Consider the following 22,860-nt stretch of genomic DNA (forward strand, 5'->3'; position numbering starts at 1 on the left):
GTGGTTTTCCAGGTAGTGGGTCGCAACGCCTTCTTGCGTCCTGCGTCTATAAGCTACAATCCCCCCATCAGTCGCTTCTGTGTGGTGTCATGTGATGCCTCCCTTAGCAGAAAGCTCTCTTTGGCCTCTACTGTATGTGATCACTGCCGGAGGGAGCATGAAGCTATTAATGTGGAAATTTATGATCTAAATGTAAAGATGTATCAACAACAGGTGGCTGAGTGCAACCAGATTGATGCAGTTATGGCTCTGCAACAAAAAGTATCTCGATTAGAAGACGAGATAGATGCCTCAGAAGCATTATTATGGGCCTCCAGCTACAGGTGACTCCTCTGGTCAGAGCTTCTCCAGAGCCATCCTGCGGCATCAACCTCAACAGGCCCCCGGACCAGGAAGATTAATCTATTTTGCTGCATTTAATATAACTGGTTTCAAATGTATATGTTTTCTGTATCAATTTTGTCGAATTTACACAACCTGGCAAATAGGAGTATCAGTAGGATGGGGAATTTTTTGCTGATAGTTGGGATTGGGTTATCAGAAGCAAAATGTCATTCCAGATGCTTTTGAAAAAGCTGCTCATGTAATTCACCCTGGTATTTGCCGTGACTGGGCACGGATTTAATGAAATCCAGTACTCATTTTTGTTTAAAAAAATATATATTTATCGCATGCAAACAATGATTACCTTAACACAGAACAAGAGAGCAGTAGTTATGGAGGAAATGTATCTTCCATTCAGAGAATGCCCAAATACATTACAACTAAATGGATAAAGCATGTCAATTTGTTGAAACATCACATTCGACTTTAAGCTGAAGATGAAAGAAAGCTTAAACAGATTCCATACATCAGGTTAGAGCAATATTGTTTTATTTTATAATACCAAATTGTCAAATTTTCACACAGATTGAAAAAACAACCTTTAACTTGTTTATCAAGGAATTTGAAAGTGGATCCGGTTGTGACATCGAAAAGCCGTTCCTTTTTAAGTACTAATCAGAAGATCATTTCCTATGTTAATTCTTACAAACTATGAAGAGGAATACATTTATAAATAGAAAACTGATATTTATGATACAGATTTTGTTTGACCGTCAATTTCTGTTTTCACTTCCGAGTTTTTTGCCTTTTGTTTGGGCACAGGCTGAATTCTCACATATGGATTACGAGTTAATGTCTCTCCTCGTAAAGCAGCCACATATCTGTCTTCTGTGTTCTCCTTCCTTTGCAGCTCACCAAGAAATTCTGCAAGTCTTTCCTTGTTGACTTTGCCCATCATCTGATTGAGCAAACCAAAAGAAAACCCATGAGTTCAGATCTTAAAACTCAAGCCTAAAGTTTTCATGTACCTAGATTTTCATCAACAGTAAACCAACCATTCAAACATAGAAATGTTAGTAAGCATTACATGCAGATATTACAAGCGATCCAGCAAATCAGCAAATAAATAACAATGAATCTTCTACAAAGAATGCGCCTCATAACAAAAGATTCGAAGTAGAATCAAGAATTTAAATAGAAATACATCAAACGATTGATTTCTAATGGAACCACAAAATTTGACATGGCTCAAATTGATAATTTCCCAGCTTTAACAAGAATTATGTCATAATGTTATTACAAAATGAAAATGCAAGGTGAATAGAAGACTGTAAATACATAACATGATAGATACTCCTGTTAACATGATAACATAAATCAGCGACACAAACTGTAACCCTTCCTACTTATATATTAAAACAAAACTAATAATACACTAAACTTTATACATTGTCACCTGATTAATATCAATGTTTCACCATGTTTCCGGGACAGGGGGGGACAAGAACAAGGAGATGCAGAAGGGGAACATGTGGGAGACCCCCAAATTTTAGTGAAATTCAAGGGGGCAAGGGGACGTAGAGGTGTGTGTGTAAGAAAGAAAGAGATTCAAATCTAGGTTGCACGAAACGGGGAAATGGGTACGAGTTTCCGAAACGGGAACCGATACGAAACGCAACCTCGCCAAATTTTGGAAACAGGGAAACGCGAATATATATATATATATATATATTAGGACATTTAAGAAATATGTGCAATCATAAAGCATATATGATACATTCTAATTTATTACATTATGATAAAATTGTCAATTGTCAATGCATAAACTATAAGTCTCTAAATTTACATCACATTTACTCATGAATGATCACATAGTGAAAATAGAAATATCCAAAATCAGCCACGAGAAATTTCTAATTTCTTGTCTCGTGCTTGATTGGGAGTCTCCTCCTACATAGTCGAACGACCTTAGTGCTCTTGATTAAATACAAGTTTCATACCCTAGTACCCTACATGCACTTCATTATTGGAGTCTCCCCTGCATAGTTGGCTTGGTTCTCTTGATTAAATACAAGTTCCATACCCTAGTACATGATAAAATCCAATGGAAACATTGCAATCCCCCCAATCCTGAAACCCTGAAAAACAGGTAAGTCTGCTAGATTTTGAGTGAGATTTAAAATTCTACTTTCTCCATATGAAATCCAATGAGGGCGAAACCACTCTCAAACATCCTGAGTCATTTCATGGTAATGTTAAAAATTTAAGTAAAAGGATGAAAATGAAAAATAAAGGAGAATATCACTTTTACTTTAAGAATTTAACATTACCATGCACTGCATATCAACACTAGGGCAAAAGTTCACTTTTATAACTTTAGACGGGCATCTAGAAGCAACTAGAAGTCACTAGGATAACCTAAAAATAAATTAAAAAACAAATTAAACAAAAAAAAAAACAACAACAACAACAACACAAATAAAAAGCTGAAACGTGAGTCGTACGGCCCTGAAACGCGTTTCAAGCCGTACTGGCCACGTTTCAGTTTCGTGAAACGTGGCAGTACAGCCTGAAATGCGTTTCAGGGCCGTACCACACACATTTCAGCGTTTCATACTCGTTTCCGTATGGAAACGCCCCCTTGCCCTATGTTTCCTACAACATAGATTCAAATTCAATAATGAAATACATTGTTGCATACATCATAAATGATTCAATGAATTACAAATAGTAAAATATTGTACAAATTGACTTAAATTCATGAATCATCATTTTATAATCTACATTGTTTTAAATTCATCATTCACCATTCTAGAATCAACATTGTTTTCAATTTATCATTCATTATTCTAGAATCTGAATAAAAATTTAAGACTAAGCCAAATAGTTTGACATGTGTTGATTTGTTGGTCTTGTTTGACCAAGTTTGACTAAAAGAATCAGACTGTACATTTGTTGAATTGAACAATTTCTCCTAAGAAAAGGCTGCTTGGTTTTTCCCTAGTTAGGGTTTTCCCAGGGTAAAAAATTGTGTCTCTTGTGATTAACTGTCTCTTTATGATCCTACTATCATTATTGCATTTATGGTTGAATTTTCTGAAGTATAATTGCTTTATGATGTTCTAAATATGTTAAAGTAATCAGAGGAAGTAATTATCAGTTTCAGAAAATTGTGCTTGTCTAGACTCTATTAGCACTTGAAAAATCAACAAAATGGCGTCAAACTATAAAGAGCGTCTACCACATGAGCACTACATAAGCCATTGACAAGAGCATCCTCCTTTGCAACATGATGACTAGATGAGCCACTAACAAGAATATCTTAAAAAGGTGAAGCAACACCTACAACAGGAAAACTCGCTGAGTCATTAATAGGAAACACATCAACGATAGAACTCTGACCAAACATTGTAAGAGTAATTGAGGAGATTACTCACAGAAGTAGAGAGAAAACCAACATGTGAAGAAGGGTCCATTAAAACATGAGAGGAAGCATCTATGATTAGAAAAAGCTTGGTGGGATCCAACTGAAGAATCTTCTGAAAGAAGTAATGGGAGAGATCCTAGTGAGCCATTAGTGGAAACCTCATTAAAAACAACTTCTCTATATTCAACCACATTGTGACTGGTGAGATCATAAAGGCAATTTCCCTAAAGAGTTTCACTGTAACCAACTAGACTATAAAAAGAGTTTAGAGAAGCTGATTGTTTCACCTTTCACTTGGAGCATGGGCTCATGCACTAAATCTAATAATTATAGAAATGTAAAATAGAAGGTTTGCTGCCATACCACTCATGCACTAAATCTAATAATTATAGAAATGTAAAATAGAAGGTTTGCTGCCATACCACTTTTTATAAGAATTCATCCCTCTATGATAGTACAATTAAGTGTTCAATTTGATGATACGGATTGCACAAACAACCACCTCTCCCCAAAATGAAAAATTCATTTTCTTGGAGTGAAGCCTGTAGCAAGCCATCTCCATGATAACCTTAATCTTTTGGTTTGCTACTCCCTTTCACTATGGAGTGTAAGGAATTGCTCTCTACCAATGGATGCCCTGAGATAAGAGAAATCACTAAAACTACAAAGAATTGCTATATAATCACCTATATGGCAATGGTAGTCTAGGGTGGGAATGCATAAGGGAACAACCCCTTCAAAAAATGAAATGGTCCCTCCTAAAAACCAACACTCTCACATCCACTTTGACCTATTGATAATGTCGATGTTTTTTTATACTCCCATTTTCTTTTACACCATCCATGATTTCTCCTCTACTGCCCCTCCCAACTTTCCTTATGCTACCTCCCATGAGAATCCTCCTTTACTACTAAGAAGTTGACAGTTGGGCATGGAGACGTGACCTGAGTGAACCATGTGAGCCACAAGAGCTCATCCTATTACCATTGTGACCATTTGTTGCAAAAGATCCAAAAACATTAGGTGCTGAAGACGTTATTGGGCAATGAAACCCTGTTATTAGACACTATTATTGGGCAATGAAGATTAAGCTGTTGGGTGTGCATTTCCCATTTGCAGGAGCTAAAACTATAGTTTGAGGTACGGGAACACCTTCATCTGTCGCCCTATTTCATATTTCATTGTTCAAACTTCAATCAAAGGTCATGGATTTTAAAGTTATTAGTGAGTAGAATTTGAAATTTCAGATTAGGGTTAAAATCTAAACTTCAAAACTTGTAAGAGTAAAAACCCTACAGCATTAAAAAGGCTGCATTCAATTACAATAACTACATTACACGACTAAACAAATACAACACCTACACCCATAATGAGTCACTCCAACAACACTAGCTACAATTGCACTGACAATGACTGATTTTGAAGCAGAAGGCGATGAAAATGTTGGTGAAACATAGAAAAGCAGGGCAAAATTTCAGCAAATGCCAAAGAGTGAATCAAGATTTGTAGCTAATTCTAACCCACCAAAGGTATTGCACAATATGCTAACAAGTCATTCAATCCTTAGCAAACCCCTTCTCCTATATGAGACCAAACAAGCCAAAAGAAGTAAGGAAAGACTAGGGGTGGCTCATGCAATATTTGCGGCCATCCTTGGGTTCACAGTTATACTATGGTTAGGTAACATCTTTTGGGGATTCCAAACAAAAGTGTTAATGTATGTCTAAAGCTAACTGTTGTTCAAAAATTCAAACTTTTGGGGATGCAAATGACAGCAGATGCACAAGGGACTCTTCTAGTATACATTTCACCTCCCAACCCAAATATAAAGTGGGAACATGTTCCCAAAGAAAAAATATAAATTCTGGCCTATCTACACTTATGCCTCCAAGATCCATTGTTGGGTTCACAGTTATACCAGGGTTAGGCAAAGTCTTTTGGGGATTCCAAAGAAAAGTGTTAATGCATGTCTAAAGCTAACTGTAGTTCAAAAATTCAATTTTTTTGGGGTTGCAAATGACAGAAGATGCACAAGGAACTTTTCTAGCATACATGTCACCTTTAACCTGAATATAATGTGGGAACAAGTTCCCAATGAAAAGACGTCAATGCTGACCCATCCACACTTATTGATCCACCATCTATTGTTGGGACTACTACATGTCATTCTTGCCCAATAGTGCTAAAGTAACAAGGATGTGGTGCTACAGTAACAAGGACGTATAATATTCACCAATGAGATGACACAAATGATGTCATTGGAAAATTCCTTTTTCCCAATGTAATTCCTTCCCATATTACTCGATGTCATTAAAGGAAATGGCTTGATCAATTACAGCAATAGTACCTCACAAGTGCTCCCTAGTGGACATAAGTTAAAAAAAAACAATTTAAAAAGGCAAGTATCAAATATTAATATGCGAAAGGAGCAAATTCCTTTTTTCCAGCGGAATTCCTTCCCATGTTACTCAATCTCATTATAAGGAAATGGCTTGAACAATTACAGCAATAGTACCTAACAAGTGCTCCTTAGTGGACATAAGCTAAAAACAACAATTTAAAAAGGCAAGCATCAAATATTAACATGCAAAAAGAGCAATTGAGATAGACATGGGAAAGGGAAGGTTGTTATGGATAGGTGGGCCAGCATTAGCAAGTGCCCACTCATCAACATCATAGTGTCATCTATAACAAGTCCACTCTTAAAACCACTGATTGTTCTGGAAAGCATTTCCAAATTAAGCTTCTTCATGATAATATAGCAGATGACAGGGCCAACAATGTGATGCAACATCATGCAAGTTGTGACACAAATGAAACAAGAGTTTGTAGATCTGTTGAATTACGACTTTAGAGCAGATACAGACATATGTATTGGACTCCTGATGTGTGTGCACTCAACAATGAACTTAACATTAGCAAACTTTTGTGGGTATCAGGACTAGGTGACAGCTGCTAGAGATAGACATATGCTTATTTGCAACCATCAATGGCCACACCTCCTTAGCCATGTACAAGGTTCACACAAGGAATTCCTCAAGACCACTGATACTAGATATGTAACTATTTTCTCTCAATAGAAAGCAAATTCAACCCATCATCAAGCGTGGGCAAGACCACATGAACACATCTTTACACATAACAGACTATGCACTTAACCCAAAATGGTATGTGGAAAGCCCTAGGAGAGTTCATACAATCAATGATCGTAAGGTGAAGAACAGGTTTGAGAAGCAATATATCAAGTTGAGAATCAGCATCCACAACTCAACATTGTGGTAAGCAATTTACCAAGTGTTTCTTCTGTAACTCTATCAAGGGGCATTGTTTGCGGCCCTAGCACACATGATACTGGAAACTGTCCCATCATGAAAGAAAGATTCAGAATGTGTAACATGATAAGCAAAGAGCCCCGAGGGTTAGCTCAATTGGTCAAGTTCCTGTTGTTAAAGCACCTTGCTGTTAAGGGGTCACAAGGTCAATTCTCCTCAATGCTCTCGGGGTTAGGCTCCGTTAATGAACTGACGGAAGGTGATCCCTTCAGGTGGATCTGCCCGGAACAATGTTTCCGTGAACATAGCAGTAACCGATCTTCGGAGCCCATGAACTACATCCAAAAAAAAACATGATAAGCAGAGACTATTCCTTGTGTCAACAAAGAAGCATTGATAGCTAAAAGAGCCCACCCTGATTGATATGACAAGGAAAAAGATATTGTATCGAATACACAAGGAAACACTTTAGTGGTGAACCTGAAGATTATGAAGCTCGGAAGCAACTGATGAAACAGCCCTACAAGCACTACAAGAGAGCAAAGACACAGCTAGAAGAAGGAAGAGATATCAGACATCAAGAAAGAGTATTCCACCAAGATCAAAAGATAGAAAGGAAAAGACACTCAATTACTCGTGTCAGATGAAGATGTGTTAAAGACTGTCAAAGTGTAAAGAACCAGCCCTATCACTGATAAGGATTTCCACGTCTCAATTGAAATTGGAAATGTGATCATGAAAGCAGCAACACATGACCCAAGGGCTCAAGTTAACATGAACTGGGGACCTAGTACCAATGCCCCAATATTCTGTCGGTTTATATGGATACATACATGAGAGGATTGATATATGCATGTGGAGAGAATAATAAATGTTGAATAGCACCCTCATATAGCTATGGTGATTTAAGCACCTAACCTCAAATTAACATATTTGGTCACATGCCATACTAATATTAACATAAAGTTTACATAATACAAAATTGCAATCAATACTTAATTGGAGCTAACTCATTGTTTGGTTCTCCAACATTTGTTTACTCAAATTAATGTCATTACTGCTGAATCTAATGCTGCTAATATTTCTAGCTCAATCTGCTGCTGTTATTATACTGCAATGACTTGGTTGTAGTACACCTGCTGTTGTCCAGAACAATTTGGCTCATAGCAAATGTAAGGTGCCTTCAATAACTAAATACTCCTCTTACAAGAGCACATTTTTTCTTTAAAGCAATGTGAACGCCCCATCACCCTCACCTTGCTTTTCCCTTCTCTATATAACCCTCTCAAACCATAACTTTAATAGTTAGAGTACATTAAGAAGATTTAAGTTGGTTTTTTGTAAACAGCAAACTTTTAGAGGCAGTAATGTATGGACAGAAAGGATTTCCTATCATATTCTAAGGGAATTTCAAGCCCAACAAGCATTATTTACGTAAAATATGGAGAAGCATCCATCTTTTTTTATTTCTTTGGCTGGAAAAGTTAGAGTTACAGTTAGAGTCAAACTAGGGACCAACTGCCTTCACAATCCCATGGCATATAAATGCAGATGACCAAGTAGAGGCTGATTTAGCATGACTAATGGCTTGAAACTTCTTCCATTTATTTATTTTCTGATATGATAATCTTGACCATTTACTATTTAAATGGTGATGGCAGTAATTAATAGGATGCATCATTGTATCTAAATTGTGTAGATGCCCATTGAATCATGGATGTTGTAAATTGTTGCTTTGAATGTATAAATGTGAGATTAATTACACATTAAAAAATTATATATTTTTGTATTTTTTTAATATATTTAATATTTGGAGTAGGATCCACTATGTCACGCCCCTACACCTGTGGTAGTCTTCCAACCGCTTGTAGCAAGGTGCGGCACCACCGAATGTTTTCTTTTCACCAATACTAACATTCATGGACTACGCCTACTTTCACTTTAACATTACTTAGCTTGTGTTTCGCAACCAAGTAAACATGCAATTATCCTTTATACTTAATGAAGCCCATACTCATTCATTATCCATAGCAATTATAACAAGAACATCAACAATTGCAACAGTATAAAGGGGAGGGGCAACTCCCCGTAATGTGAGTCTGCCCGACAATATATTAAGAATATCAGTTTACAATATACAAGTGTGTCTTGGCCAAACCAAGTCTCACACTTAACCAAATTTACAAAGAGAGGCAACCTTGCCTTTTACAATCTTGTGCACCTCTTGCACAAAGGGCGGTGCTCACCCGAGCCACCTAGATACCCTTGCCAAGTCCTACACAAAATCTGCACATCCGCACTAACCCGGGCACACCTTGCCCAACCCACAACCGGCTTCAAGAGACACTCCAAGTGCACCTCCAAGACTTGCGCATGAGGTATGCGCACTGCCTCTTAAATCTGCGCACTCTTTTACTTCTCTTCCTTGTGTGAGCTCCAAGTGCAAGTGTGTTTATGCTAAATGAGCTCCAACGCTCAAGTATATATACATAACCTTGCGCATGTTTGGTGTGGGCGGTGGCTCTCCAGCCGACCCCCAAAACAGTCACAACACACCCTTGTGTGCGCCCCTCCATATGTCGGCCTTGCCCATATGTTCATCCACGCACTGAGGGTATAAACCTTCCATCGTTCCACGCATTTTCGTTAAGTGTCGCAACGCTCCAAGTATCGTCGCATCTTTCGTCGCATGCCCGTGTCGCCGCGCCCGCCCGTCGTGCAGACCTCGCCCGCCCGTCGTGCAGCCCGCGCCCACTTCGTGCGCCCGCACGCGCCCGTCGTTCACCCGCGCGCCCATCGTGCACGGTGACTCGCCCGGTGCCCGAACGCGCTCACGCCCGAGGACCTTACATCCTCCTCCACCTGAAATCGTTGTCGTCCTCGACAACATACCATCCCGGTAGCCATCCACCAAGATCATCATCATCCATGATGTTAACTTCTCCACATAAGGCAAACATCCCTACAACATATGTAGAGCCTCATCTCCATCATGCCTCGACTTAGTGACCAACTGCCACCAAGCTCACCATACCAAGGTATGCACCTCAACGGTATGCTCTCCATCAGATGTCATCTCGATCCATGATTACCGACCCCATGTCACAATCTCCATTGCAACATCTCATGTTGTCCTCATCATGTGTCCCCATGTGAACCTCTGCCATGATACTCCAGCACAATGCTAACATATCTCTGTACACTTCCGGACCCCATGTCTGAACTAGTTGGGTAGCTAATCCAACCATCACGCTCAATCCATGAGAGTGAACATCCTCATGCCATCATCAGTTGTTCCTCAAACATCTGTCACATCCTTGACTCATCAAGAATCTATCTCCATAATCCATGCTCAGGTCCATGGAAACTCCATCCATCTCATCTGCAACATGTCATGATGCTTGATGCCAAGCCATCCCTGCATCATCAATCATACCTACTCAAACATGTTTTAAGGACTCACTGCCATGAGCAGCTAACAATGAGCCCCATCTTCTCATCCATCTAAGAAGATGTAGAGGGAGTAGAGCCTGAAGGCTCTCCCTCACGAATCAACTCGATCCACCTATCAGGATCCTCGGTCTCCATCCTTTGTAGATAAGCAACCCAATCTTCCCTCTGGACATCCGGCCTCACATATACCTCATCATCATCATCATCATCATCCTCCACCAACTCTAGCCTTCTTGTCAAATCCAAGATGTTATCCGAAAGTGTCTTGATGACCAATGACTGCTCCACAAGCTTTGTCTCAACATTAGACAACCGCTTGTTCACCTTCTCCTTATCCTCCATTTGCATCACTCCCAATTTACAATCAGGTCTTGTCACACCAATGGTTGGCACACCAATGGGTACATCTTCCCTTCCATCATAAATGTAGAGCTTCTTCAAATGTGGAACAATCATAGCATCAAATTGTTTCATAAACTCCATCCCTACTACAGCCTCATAGTCATCAATCCGCACTATAGTGAAGTCCACCTTCCCAGTCCATTCACCAAGTGTAGTGTCCACCCTTTCAGCTATACCAAGAATCTCAATAGGAGGAGAATTCACTGTCTTCATTTGTGCCTTTGCTGGTACAAATTTCAGCCCAATTCTTCTCGCAGTATCTTCACCCATGAAGTTGTGAGAAGCCCCACTATCCACCATAGTGAGCACATCAGCACCTCCAACCTTCATTCGAACATACTCCAACTTGTTCCTTTTAGGATCCCTCCTAGAGGCCACCTCCGTAGTGGCAGAAGCACCAAGTATCTGCATCATCCCCACAGAAGCATCTTCGTTCTTTCCATCAGACTGTGCAATAGCGGCCACCTTTGGTTTAGAGGGACAATTCTTCACCATGTGTGGTCCTGCACATATCCAACATTTCAAAGGTTTCTTCGTCTTCGAACCATCATCCGATCTCGAAGCATCATCCTTCTTCTTTTCTTTCAGTTTGTCGGACTTCTTTTTCTCATCAGAAGTCTCATCATAATGATCCACCAACCTATCAACCGCAGCAAAAGCTTCCTCAAGTGTCCTAATCTTCTGCCTCTTCACTTCATTGCGTGCCCAAGGCTTCAACCCAATAATGAAGTTGAACACCTTGTCCCTCTCTGCCATGTCAGGAAGTTCCAGAGCTGCACTTGCAAACTCTCGCTGATATGCTTGTAGGCTTCCGGTCTGCTTTATGTACTTAATCTTCGTCCTTGCTTCCCACGTTTCATCCTGAGGACTGAAATGGGTCTGCAAAGCCTTCTTCATGTCATCCCACGAAGTGATGTCATCAGCACTGCCATTGACAATCTGGTCCACCCTCCTTCGCCACCACATCTTAGCATCCTTCGTTAAGAACTGAGCAGCCACCTTGACTTGTGTCTCACCATCAGATAGACTCAACCGTTCCAAGTACTGCTCCATGTCCCATAAAAAGTTGCCAAGAGTTTTTGCATTCCTTGTGCCATCATAAGATTCTGGTTCCTTGACCTTCACATGAGGCACTCCTCCACCTGAGTTATGCCTCACGGCCTTCTTCAACACCGCGATCTCATCCTTGGCTTCATCAAGAGATTTGTTGGCTTTGTCAAGAGATTTCTTCAAGTTCACGATCTCTGCAAGACCCTGATCCCTTGCTTCTTCAACCTCCTTGACCCTTATTTCAAGTTGTGTACACATAAGATCAGTGTACTCATGCTGTGTCCGGAGCTCATCAAATTCTTCCCTCAGCTTCGAGTTGGCCTCTTGCTCCTTAGTGAGCAAATCCACCTTCGTATCCCAGGAAGACTCCATGGCTTCCATTCTTAACAGCATCTTCTCCATAAGTGATAGAGTCTCGGTTTCATGGCTAGACCCAACATGAGACCCAGCTGCCATCTCTAACAGCTTCTTCTTCCTTTGCGATCTAGTCTCGACCATCCAACAGGTTCACCGAGTTACCTGCAACCAACCCTTGTTCCACTTGTGAAACGGCTTCCTTCACCTGCAAGTACCCTTTCCACTGTCATCAACTGTCAAGCTTCTCCAATCCTGAATCAGCCTGCTCTGATACCACCTGTCACGCCCCTACACCTGCGGTAGTCTTCCAACCACTTGTAGCAAGGTGCGGCACCACCGAATGTTTTCTTTTCACCAATACTAACATTCATGGACTACGCCTACTTTCACTTTAACATTACTTAGCTTGTGTTTCGCAACCAAGTAAACATGCAATTATCCTTTATACTTAATGAAGCCCATACTCATTCATTATCCATAGCAATTATAACAAGAACATCAACAGTTGCAACAGTATAAAGGGGAGGGGCAACTCCCCGTAATGTGAGTCTGCCCGACAATATATTACGAATATCAGTTTACAAACCAAATTTACAAAGAGAGGCAACCTTGCCTTTTACAATCTTGTGCACCTCTTGCACAAAGGGCGGTGCTCACCCGAGCCACCTAGATACCCTTGCCAAGTCCTACACAAAATCTGCACATCCACACTAACCCGGGCACACCTTGCCCAACCCACAACCGGCTTCAAGAGACACTCCAAGTGCACCTCCAAGACTTGCGCATGAGGTATGCGCACTACCTCTTAAATCTGCGCACTCTTTTACTTCTCTTCCTTGTGTGAGCTCCAAGTGCAAGTGCGTTTATGCTAAATGAGCTCCAACGCTCAAGTATATATACATAACCTTGCGCATGTTTGGTGTGGGCGGTGGCTCTCCAGCCGACCCCCAAAACGGTCACATCACACCCTTGTGTGCGCCCCTCCGTATGTCGGCCTTGCCCATATGTTCATCCACGCACTGAGGGTATAAACCTTCCATCGTTCCACGCATTTTCGTTAAGTGTCGCAACGCTCCAAGTATCGTCGCATCTTTCGTCGCATGCCCGTGTCGTCGCGCCCGCCCGTCGTGCAAACCTCGCCCGCCCGTCCTGCAGCCCGCGCCCACTTCGTGCGCCCGCGCGCCCGTCATTCACCCGCGTGCCCATCGTGCACGGTGACTCGCCCGGTGCCCGAACGCGCTCACGCCCGAGGACCTTACACCCTATGTTGGAAACCTGTGGATCACTAGAAATTTGAGGGGGTTTTCTACATCTCCCTGAGATCCCTCCTTTCCAATGTTTCTTTGTATTTCGTGTCTACCTTCTAGTCTTTCTTTATGCTTTCAGTTTACCATCAATTCCATGGCCATGGAAGAAATCAAGAACATGTTTATGTGCACCCCAAAGTACAAAAACAGACAACATACTAAAGAAATAGAAAATATGCAAAATTATAGCAACGTATACTGAAGGAATATGTGTTTATGGACGAAAGAAAAGTTGACACCAACTATAATCTTAAGACTATTGGAAAAGTCTAGATTAACATGCAATAAATTTGGGCTTGTCCTTTTAAAATCACTGCTTTGACTCAAGGTAGTGAGGTTTATATTAATATAGGCCCAAAGGAAAATATGAAAATGCGATAACATATTTTTAGAGTTACCATGATCTGGATATAGACTCAAATCCTCAAGAATTTCTCGAAAAGTCAAGATCCAAATAGAGGGAAATAATAGGTGAGTTTGTTTCTTTGTCGAACTATGGTCTACCATCTAGCTGTTGATGATTGTAGCTAGGGCAGGTACTTGTATACAAGCCTAAGTGTCAAGGCATGCAAAAGTCACCCAAAGTCCCTTTAGGATACTTGCTCAAGTATTGAGTAAGTTTCTTTTGTAATTTAAACTACGTCTAATTTAAGAAAAGCACATAATTAATTATGTTGGCGATCAAGCTAAAAAAAACCCATGAAAAGTAAAAATTTTACTTTAGTGGTTATGTTTTAATCTCAATTGTTGATCTCAAGTGAGGTGAAATCTAATCTTGGCCATCCATCACTTTGGAGATTAGGGTTAGGGATTTACCTCAATGAGAAGTTATAAAAGAGGCTAAGCAGAGGAGAAAGACATACCATATGGTGGCACAAGACATTGAGAAGGAGATTTACTCAAGGAGTGAGATACTCAATTGTGCCAGGTGCAAGGATGCAACATAGGAGATCCAAATCAGCCCAGCAGATCTAGGACAGATCTAGGGCTTGATCAGCTGGATCAGATCCAGGGTATGTTATACATGTCTTTTTCCCAGTTGGACCGTTATCCTAGGATGGGAGTCCAAGTAGGGTTCTAATTGATATTTAATGAAGAACTGATTTGATTGGGCAGAATCTATGTGTGTCATATGTGATTATGATTGGTGGTGTAATTGTGCTTCCCCTGGATATTTTGTTAAAAACCTAGTTGTGCTTTTATTCATTAGATCTGTGAATCTGCTAGGAATTGATTGCCAGGCTCTAGGTTCAGAATTTAACTCGAGTGTTTTTATGGAAATGGCCTAAAAGCTCAGATTCTGGTTGGCATGCTCCTCTCTTGCATGGGTATGTCAAATGTGGCTCTTGTGACCTAGCTGCCTTGGGGCTTGTACCTTCTAGATGTTACCTTAGCACTTTCTTGTACCATGCGCTGATTAATGTTGTAGCCTTCAGGCAGGGATGTGGTCCTCCCTTTATAAAGGGGCAATATGTTGGTTAGCATTCTTATATCTGTGTGAGTGACATTGACTGCAACTAATGTATTAGTTTGCTTGTTCTATAATGTCACCCTGTTCTTGCACTAATGTTTGGCCTCTGTATATTTTAGCAGATGTCCATTGGTAACTGCATGAGCTAGAGCAAGCTTTAGTAGTGGAACATTCCAATTAAAGGGGGTCTTTTGGTTTTTTGGTTTTTTTTTGTGGGGGGAAGGGGGAACCTGGTTTCTGTTCTTGGACATGTATCTAAATCTTTGATTATGTGAGGTTTGGGGCACAAAGGAAAGTCGTAATATGCCTGCCCACCGCTAACAATGCCCAAGTGTTATGATGAGGGGTTGGAGCATATAATGAACCCAATTGCTTCTGGAATGTTGGCATCAGGTGATCATCAAATGGCATCGACCATTTAGGATTCTTTTACTTCCATGGAAAGTTTGGGATGTTCATAACACTTTGAAAACAATACAAGGTTGTGCCGTGATCATTTCAAAGGAAGCCTAGATCACAGCATATCCTCAGCTGTTTCTGTTTGAGTGGGGCTGCTTTATAGTACACATACTATATGTACAAAACCTATATTGTCGTGCTTTGTCTCTATCCGATACAGGAGCAGGAGCTACTACACATTTTCATAGGCATTTTAAAGAAGATGACTCAGCACTTGGAATTCATTAGTACCTGTTACATCTAAGGGTTCTATTACCCATAATTTGAGTTTCATTGTTGTTTTGATGTTACCACTTGCACATGCAAGTAGGCATTATGTTTTGCATCATTTACAAAACATGGATCAGTTTAATGATGAAGTATCAGACATCCCTATCCCCTAACCAGAAGCAACCTACATCTAGAATGAATTGCATCATTTCAACGCTCATAATCAAGCTCACTTTGCTGTCTTCAAAAATCGACTGACACGGGGAAGCTAAATCCCCTCTCAATCGACAGCCTCTTTTCGAGATTGGTCTGACAACAGAGTGTTTCTGAACATAAAATGACAAAAGCAGGTAGCTCTGTCTCAGCACAAGAAGCTATGTACTTTAAGTTCACTTCTGTAGGTTCACTTCTGTAGGTTCTCAATCTAGAGAGAAGGAAAAAGTGAACATCGTGCTCGGACCAGGAATGGGTCATGCGTTGTTGCTCTCAAGATTTACATGCAACCATCAGTTCCAAGGGTAATAAAATTCGTTGTTGCTGCTAAGCAAAAAAAGGTAATTGGCATCACATTCGGATAAATGAAGATGTCTGGTATAGGCCAAATATCATAATACCGGTGCACAGTCATTTAGATATGTGTAATAACCTGCAGCACAAACAAGTTCACTGAGGCTATGAATCATTGTATATGTGTTCAGTGGTTCATGAGGTCACTACGGATTCCAGAAACAGTTTCCGGTGGGTCCGTAATGTGTTTCTCTTGTCGGGAGCATTTCCAGAAACCAGCCCGGAAACGTTCTCTCTTTTTCTGATCTTTATGTGTCTAATAATATATGGCTGTATGCTTGATCTACAATAATCATCATATATTTCAGACCCTAGATCATAGCAACATACAGTTTGTCTGGTGAAGGCGGTTGTTCCCAATTATTAGAGTTATATTGATCAATATAGTTAACTTAATCTAAGTCTGCTAGCTGTTTCAGTAACGGGTTAGAAGAATGTCCGATATGGAAAGGTATCCCTTTTAAAAATCCATGAATCATATCTAACAAAATGATTTATAGGAAGAAAGACTGATATTTTGATAGGGGTAGCCTAAGAACAGCATAGGGGATTGAAGTTGAACGGGACTTTATCAGATTTCATATTGCTTAAGAGATTGGAAGTACCAGAGAGTCTTCTGATGCATTCTTGCGAAGGTCGGCTTGGATTTTTTCACTGTTGTTGTTGGTGAACTGCATAACGCCGTAACCGACGACACCAGGAATGACACCACATATAGTAGCAAAGGTATAAAAGAACTGCTTTGAATCCCTGCAAGATCTCACTATCCATCTCCATGTCGCACTCTTTTCGTACAAAAACGCCATGAAATACCCTTTTGAAAAGAAAACCCTGCCCTGCAATCTCCCACCCTCGCTTCCGATTTATATTTGCTCGCTCTGCTTTCCTAAATCATGTTCCCTTCCGTTCTTGATATTTGCTTCTTGATGTTTGCTTCCACGTCAGTGTATTTTCGAACTTTTTCGTTAATATGAACTTTGCATTCTAATTTATATCATCATGAGACCTATCATGAGACCGATATCCCTCTTTGTACTAATCGATTTCAACCACGGCTATTATAGTTTTTAGATATTTATATGTGTTTTTTTGTTACACACGGTGAATCGGGGATTTAAACTTCAAACTTGCTAGGGTTTCAAGGTCTGTGATTATGGATGGCGTTTAGGATTTAAGGATTTGTGAGTAGCATGCCTTCCGTGTGGTGTAGGGAGGAGTCACTGTCATATGCATCTTTCATTTTTATCAAGGAGGTGGGGCAGGGTTCATATCATATGTTACTTTTTATCCCTTTTTAGAGGCGTTTTTACTCTTGGCAGTTAAAGGTTTTACTTGGTCCAATCTCATCTTTCTGTTTTGTTGGGGATTTTTGTTAGCACACAAGCTTTAACTCACAGGAGTTTGGAGGTGTGTTGATCTGGCACAGTTTGAGTGGGGAACATGGCTAACCAGGATTTGGTAAATTAGGACTCAATAACCCCATTTTGGGGTCCTATTTTGTCTGCTCGGGTGGTTTTGGTCCCTACGGGGTGGCACCAACTCTTTCATTGGGAATGTTGAAAAGGAGATCCCTTTTTATGAAGGTTTCTCTTGGTTAGAGGATCGTTTGCCTATTGGAGTTTCTTAGCCCCCATTTGTTAGTTTTCTGGATATCACCATAGTGGTTACTCAGGTAAACAATTTCACTGCTCTCGTGTTTTTCACTCATGCTGATTGTGATGGTGGTTTCCCCCCTCTGGTCCCACCCTCTTCTGGTGCTAGCTTGTTAGGGTTTTCTCGGTCTTTTTCGATGCGATTTCCAAATTCAAGTCTGCATTTTCCATCTGTTAGCAGTGGGATTTGATTTTATATGGTTTATTCTTCTAGTGGTACCAAAAGCATATTCAAATGTGCCTGTAAAAGTTGTGCCTCTTCCTTTTGTGGGTGTCATTCTTCCTGAACTCCAAGAGTTTCATGAGGGGTTAAACCCTACTAATGATGGTTCTAGCCCAATGACTCTAAAGGTGGAATTAGAAAACCATAGTCCCTTGGATTTCAATGATAAAGGAAACACTCTAGATAGGAAAAAGAAACACAGGGTTTTAAAGCGTGAAATTCTTTTGACTCCATACAATTTATGCCTTGGGGATGATGTGGAGATGTTTCAAGTAGTGGAATTAGCAGAGAAATCACTGGTATGTCATGCTTGTAGATGAAAGTTTTGTATGGAGACCCTTGTAGAGTAGCGGGACCATAAGGTTTGTTTGAGTGTTTCAAAGGCTCCAGAGATACTTTTGTTGGCAAAGGGTTGGTTTCATATCATCTTCAAATCTCACACGTTGTTGCAGCATTGGTTACAAAAGAAGTCTGGTCCATTGATTCTACTCCTGTTATTTTCAAATTTTGGTCATCGACGTTCAATGCTAGCAAGGAGAGGCTAGATGTTGTCCCCATGTGGGTGCATTTTCCAGGTTTTCCGATCGGTACGTGGAATCCCCAAAGCTTCACAAATTTGGGGAATAACCTAGGTTGCTTCCTAGAGGCATATCACTCTTTTAAGGAGTCAAAGGACATATCTATGGCCAAGATCTTAGTTAATATGGACCCAAGAAAGAAGCTACATGAAATGATGAACATTGGCAAGGGATGTGTCAAGTTTCAAGATCCTAATTATGAAGGGCTCCCTTTTCGTTGTCGGTAGTGCCACGAGTATGGACATTTAATTCAAGATTGCAAACTTCCCTTTAAAAAACAATCATGCTCGGAACAAGCCACAAAAAATCAAAAGATTGAGGGTGCAGTTTTGGGTGACAAAGGGAGCTTTATCTATGAAGATGGTGTTGTAGCGGATTTTCGGGCATCGATGGTCTCTACGATTCCTAGCTCCATGTTGATTGCTTTGATTGTATCTTGCTCGACAGAATTAACCTCAACTCCCATGTCTACGGATTATTAGTCAAAAGCACGCACTCCCACTGTCGGTACTTCTATCCCCTTACCTCCTATCTTTTTACTTGTTAATTTATTTTCTCAACTTGGAAAAGAAAGGGATTGTTCCTCTATGGGTATGAATGTTGTTGTCTCTCAAAAGTTGTTCACTCCTTTCCCCCTGTTAAAGTCACTTGTCCCATTCCTCTGGGGTCTTTGGGTTACTCATCTCCTAGGGCATAAGTTTCCTCATATTTTTTGGGATTTTGAATGGGAGTAACATTTAACATAGTCTTAGGTCAAGGCTTATGCTCTTTGCATCTAAGGGTTTCTCGGGTGGGCTAGGTCAAGTCCCTGGCTCTAGGCTCCCTATAGAGGGTAGGGGGAGGAGGTCCCATATCTCTTGGGCCAAAGCAAAGGATTGCAAGGAAATGGCTACAGGAAAACAAACATCTATTAATAAAGCACTTAGAGCATTGTTAACCCTTCGTGGGGTACCTAAATGAAAGTTTTCTCTTTTAATTATAGGGGTTTAACAAGTAATCCTTAAAAACTTACTTTGGAGAGTTTGTTTCAAGTGGAACATCCTAATGTCCTTTTCCTTAAAGAAACTCTTAGGGTTGGGGGCTCCATCACTAATTTCTTAGAATCCATCCTTCTCGCCTGGAAAAAGTGTGCTTTAGAAGTTTGTGGTCAATCGGGGGGCCTAGCCTTGGAGTGGGGTTCATGGAAAATCTAGATTAATAATGTCTAGATTATCTCCTTTGGACTTGGCATGGTTGGTGTCTCTATCGATTTGGATTGATCCTTCACCTTTATCAATATATATTGTCCTAATGAGGAGTGAGTGTCTTTTTGGAATGGTTGTTTGGCAAGTATTTTCTAAATGTGGGAAATGTGATTACTAGTGGGGGCCTGAACTTCTCTATGGGCATGGCTAAATCATGGGTTGTTCATGTCAGAATTGACCGACTTTCAATTTTTTCTCTCATCACATAGAATCTAAGAAACTAGTTGATCTTGTTCCAGGTGGTATTAATCCCACTTGGAGGGATTTGTGTGTGGGTGGGGGAGGGGGGGAGATCATATTGCAAAGATACTAGACAAGTTTCTTGTGGATGAGGTTATGGTCCACAGTTTCTCCCTTCTTCATTAATGGGTGGGCTTTGATGGTGTCTCTGATCATGCCCCAATTCTATTTGAAATAAAGGGCCTTTCTCATAAGCCTACTAGTCCATTTAAAATGAATTCTCAATGGATTAATAAGGCAAGTTTTTTTACTTGATCTGGTCCAATTGGAGACCCTATGTGGTGAGATTAGGGTTTTATGTGGCCACACGATTTGAGTTTAATCTGAAACACATCAAACTCATGTCGAAGGAAAAGGTTAGAACTAATTGGAAGAAGGAAGAGGAAGACCTAGTGGCTATTGAACAACAAATTGAGGTTTTCTCACACTCAATTGATGTAGGTTCCTTTTCACATGAGTCTAGGTGTCGTTTATGTAGCCTGGAATTGAGGAGGAATGAGATTATGGCCGATAGGGTGTTGGAAAATGTAACTAGTTTCAGTCTTCATAGTTGTCAATGTACTCATGTAAATATGTATATCTTTATGTTACAAGAAAAATAAGAAAGAAAAATATTATTTTCAAGCGTGGGTTCCATGCTCCATTTTCATGGTCATCTAAGTAAAGCATGTTCTTCATGCTTCTAGGGTTTTGCATGTCAAAAGAATATTTTTCTTGAGTCAAGAAAGTCATTTTCATTTGTAGAATACCCTATTGGGCAAGTTGTAACATGAAAAAGATATTAATTTTGAGTCTAGAAAATCCTAGAAACCTCCAAGCACAAATCAGCCCTAGGAGTGATAAGCCAGCCTAGATGAGGCTATTCGACCTCATGGAAAGGCTATAAATACGGGCAGCTTCGACCTCATTTAGCACCATTCAATCTCTCAAGAAAGAAGTTTGATCTGAAGCTGGGAAAGAGAAGAAAATAAGAGCGAAGGTCTAGAAGAAGAGAGCATCTCAAGGAGAAACTAAAATTTGACTTTTGTAACTATCTTTCTCTCACAGGTGCGAGAATCTAGGGTGTTTGGGAAGATTGCAGGACCGAAAGTTAAAGTTTGAGTTGCAAATCCGAAGTTGCAAGACTGAGACCTTGATTAGGGAAGTTTGCAAAGGGTTTGACTTTCATTGACTTGGAAGACCTTAATTTTCCGAAAGAAGGATCTCTTAGAAAAATAATTAGGGTTTCTGCAGCTGCTACAAAGTCAAAGTTGCAGGTCAAAGCTAGGGCCCAAAATTGAAGTTGGAAATTGGTTGAAGCATAATTGATCCTTGTTGATTTGTTTGATCTCTGACCTAATTGGAAGAGCTTCTTGGAGGGCTGACTTGGTTCTTGGAGGAGGACTTGGCCTAGGGTTTGGGTATTTTTTTCTCATTTGAAGCAGAATCTATAAGAAGAGAAGAGTTTTTATGTGTTTTCCCCTTGGAGGGGTTTTACCCTAGCTTGGAGCCTAAAATCTATGTCCATTGTCTTTATTTTTTTTGCTCTTGATAATTGTTTGATGAAAAGATCTAATATATAAACACAAGAAGATAAATAAATTTCATAAGCAATTATTAAGGTTAAGGAGAATTGAATCAGTAAGCTGCCATGTTGCATTCTACAACATGGTTTGAGCTAAGGTGAATAAGAGAAGGTGGCTTACTGCATCAAAGCTTTTGTTGAAGAAGACCCCATCATCAAGCTCTCATAGAAGGAAGGAAGGATAAGTATTTGTTGAATATTTTCTAGTGCATCATCTTGAAGAAGAGGAAGCATCGAGGAATATTGGGACCATCATTCACTCTTTGAAGCTGTTTGAAGACGTCATTGTTGAAGGCATCCTAGAAGTCATCATTCTAGGGCATATTTGAAGTCTCCTTGAAGGTCTTGAAAACATCAAGATATTTGGAAACATCATCAAGAAGGGAGAACTCTTGGTTTACAAGTGTCATATTGTTTTTCTATGTCTCAATATTCAAATCATATGGCTACATTTTGCAAGGAAAGCAACAAGCTCATTGGATCACCAAATTTCCTTGCATGGAAGAAGAGGATTGACTTAGCACTCACAAAAAATGAAGTCATGGAATATGTTCTTGGTGAAGTTGTTGAAACGAGCAAAGATAAGACTCAAGGACCAGCAAAAAATAAGAAATGAGAAGTAAGGGCGCAAAGAATCATTGTTGAATCCATTAAGGATCATATTGTTCCCTTTATTGTTGATTTAAATACATCCAAGGCTATGTATGATAAGTTGGTAAAGTTATACTCTATAAGCACATTAGGTCAAAATATTTCCTTGAGGAATCAACTATATAGGATAAGGAAGTCAAAGGATGAAGACATGTCCACCTATCTAATGAAGATCTCACAAATAAGAGACCAATTGCAAGGGCTTAGGGAGATTGTTTCTAACTTTGAAATGATTATTTGTGTACTAAATGCTTTGCCACCTGATTAGAGTAGTTTTGCAACAAGCATCTACTCAAAGTAAGATACCACACATTTTGATGAATTATGAGCTCAATGTATCTTAGAAGAATCTAGGATCAAGGCAAAGGATGACACCGAATCAAATGAAAGGTCTCAAGCCTTTATCACA

The 22,860-nt window shown here is 40.1% G+C and overlaps 1 protein-coding gene across 1 annotated transcript; it reads right to left on the bottom strand.

Annotated features, from left to right (window-relative positions):
* Positions 1 to 856: 856 nt before the first annotated feature.
* LOC149228068 (uncharacterized) lies at positions 857 to 17,253 on the bottom strand. Its single transcript, XM_089378043.1, has 2 exons — positions 16,905 to 17,253; positions 857 to 1,282 (listed from the first exon to the last, which is right to left on the bottom strand). Exons 1-2 carry the CDS (start codon positions 17,103 to 17,105, stop codon positions 1,073 to 1,075), a joined length of 411 nt encoding a protein of 136 aa, XP_089234169.1. The 5' UTR covers positions 17,106 to 17,253; the 3' UTR covers positions 857 to 1,072.
* Positions 17,254 to 22,860: the final 5,607 nt, after the last annotated feature.

Source organism: Pinus tabuliformis, chromosome J (assembly GCF_031772625.1).
Source record: "Pinus tabuliformis cultivar Carrire ecotype Pingquan chromosome J, CPIR1, whole genome shotgun sequence".
NCBI lineage: Eukaryota > Viridiplantae > Streptophyta > Pinopsida > Pinales > Pinaceae > Pinus > Pinus tabuliformis.